The sequence below is a fragment of the Macaca fascicularis genome, chromosome 10 (assembly GCF_037993035.2).
Source record: "Macaca fascicularis isolate 582-1 chromosome 10, T2T-MFA8v1.1".
Taxonomy (NCBI): domain Eukaryota; kingdom Metazoa; phylum Chordata; class Mammalia; order Primates; family Cercopithecidae; genus Macaca; species Macaca fascicularis.
The window spans coordinates 31,080,727-31,082,495 of record NC_088384.1 but is presented as its reverse complement, the minus strand read 5'-3'; the positions used below and the strand labels follow the sequence as shown (position 1 = coordinate 31,082,495).

The window sequence follows — 1,769 nt, the reverse complement described above, 5'->3', positions numbered from 1 at the left end:
CTTCTCAACATGTAGAACTTGAAATTGCAGGGACCAGAGCATCAACTCCAAAACTCATGCCAAGAATGTCCTTCCCTCTTCTCTTTCCTTCGGGTCATAATGAGTGTCTATTTTTCCAGCATCTTTCTCCCAACCTGTGCTGATTCATCCACCCTCTGTATCCTCCTCCCTGGGACAAAAGGTCAAACTCATCTGCACTCTGAGCAGGAGCTACAGCAGCTGCCACGTAGACTGTCCCCAGCAGAGCTCAGAGATGGGCACCAGGTTCACGATGCCGGTGGGCAGTGGTGCTGTTATTGCATTCAGTGGGGATGGAGTGGTTGTCCAGGCACAGACAGACAATCACACAGCAGGAACAAATGTACATGCTGAAATTTAACAAAGACAGAATAAGGGACACTTGGGGAATAAAGGTCTCAACTGCAGAAACAGTGAGTGCCTCAATAGTTAGAGAACTGGGGCCATGTCTGCCATGGCTAGGATTCCTCTCTCCTTCATCTTCCTCAGTCATCAAAGATTCCATTGGGGGTAATCAAAGGATGCTGGGGCCTGCTACTCACTCCCAAAAAAACACCAGCAAGCATTTCAGCAGGGAAAAAGGAAAATGCTCACAACGATAGGGTTAGATTTAGCCATAAACCAGATTGTGTGGCAGGAGGGAGAACACATCCCCCATCTTTTGGCCACTCAGAAATTGGGGGAGCTAATCTGGGGAAAGGCACCAACACCTATTCATTAGTGTTTCAGCCCTGTGTGGTCATGGGTCTGTGTGAGGTCTCAGCAGCTGCCTCTCTCAAGGTCTCCCCACAGGACAGCAGGGTGAAACCTGGGGCAGGAAGACAGGGGAAGCTGATTTGCATAAAGAACTTTTTTTATCCTCTTGGGCCTGGAGAGGCATGAAAAGGCCCTGAGGAAAACAAACTCCAGCTGAGAAGCCTGAGAGCACTTGGCCTTCATAAGTGTCCCCACCATGGCCTGGATGATGCTTCTCCTCGGACTCCTTGCTTATGGCTCAGGTCAGGGCTTGAAGGGACTCTATCCTTGGGGGGACCACAGAAAACAGGGTTCAGGTTACTGTCATCCACATGATCACAACCGTGTCTCTCTTGTTTATTTTAGGAGTGGATTCTGAGACTGTGGTGACCCAGGAGCCATCGTTGTCAGTGTCCCCTGGAGGAACAGTCACACTCACCTGTGGCCTGAGCTCTGGCTCAGTCTCTACCAGTAACTACCCCAGCTGGTACCAGCAGACCCCAGGCCAGGCTCCACGCACGCTCATCTACAGCACAAACACTCGCCCTTCTGGGGTCCCTGATCGCTTCTCTGGCTCCATCCTTGGGAACAAAGCTGCCCTCACCATCACGGGGGCTCAGGCAGACGATGAATCTGATTATTACTGTACGCTCTACATGGGTAGTGGCATTTCCACAGCGATTTAAACCTATGAGGAAGTGCAACCAAAACCTCTTTATATACTCACAACAGTTCAGCCCTTACAGATGGGAGGGAAAATGAGAGGGTGGAAATGGTCAACACGGTGAGTGAGGAGTCTCCTTGCCCTAGTCTCTGATGCAGGGGTTCACTGCCAGGTGCCTCTCCCAATCTCTCCCCGGGTGTGTTCACCTCCCCAGTGTGACTGTTCCATGGCTGTGCTTCCTCTCCACTGAGAATAATGTGGAGGGAGAATTATCTACAAAATATATAAGCTCACAGTGAGTCACAGAGACCCCTGTGCTCCAGGAAGACACTTCTTACTCAAAGAGAATTAA

The 1,769-nt window shown here is 50.4% G+C and overlaps 1 gene segment (V, D, J or C); it reads left to right on the top strand.

Moving 5' to 3' along the window:
* The first annotated feature begins 898 nt into the window (after nt 1-898).
* On the top strand, nt 899-1,465 carry LOC102141543 (immunoglobulin lambda variable 8-61-like). The segment is given in 2 exon segments: nt 899-1,016; nt 1,120-1,465. Coding segments are annotated over 2 exon segments (366 nt in total).
* The last annotated feature ends 304 nt before the right edge of the window (nt 1,466-1,769 follow it).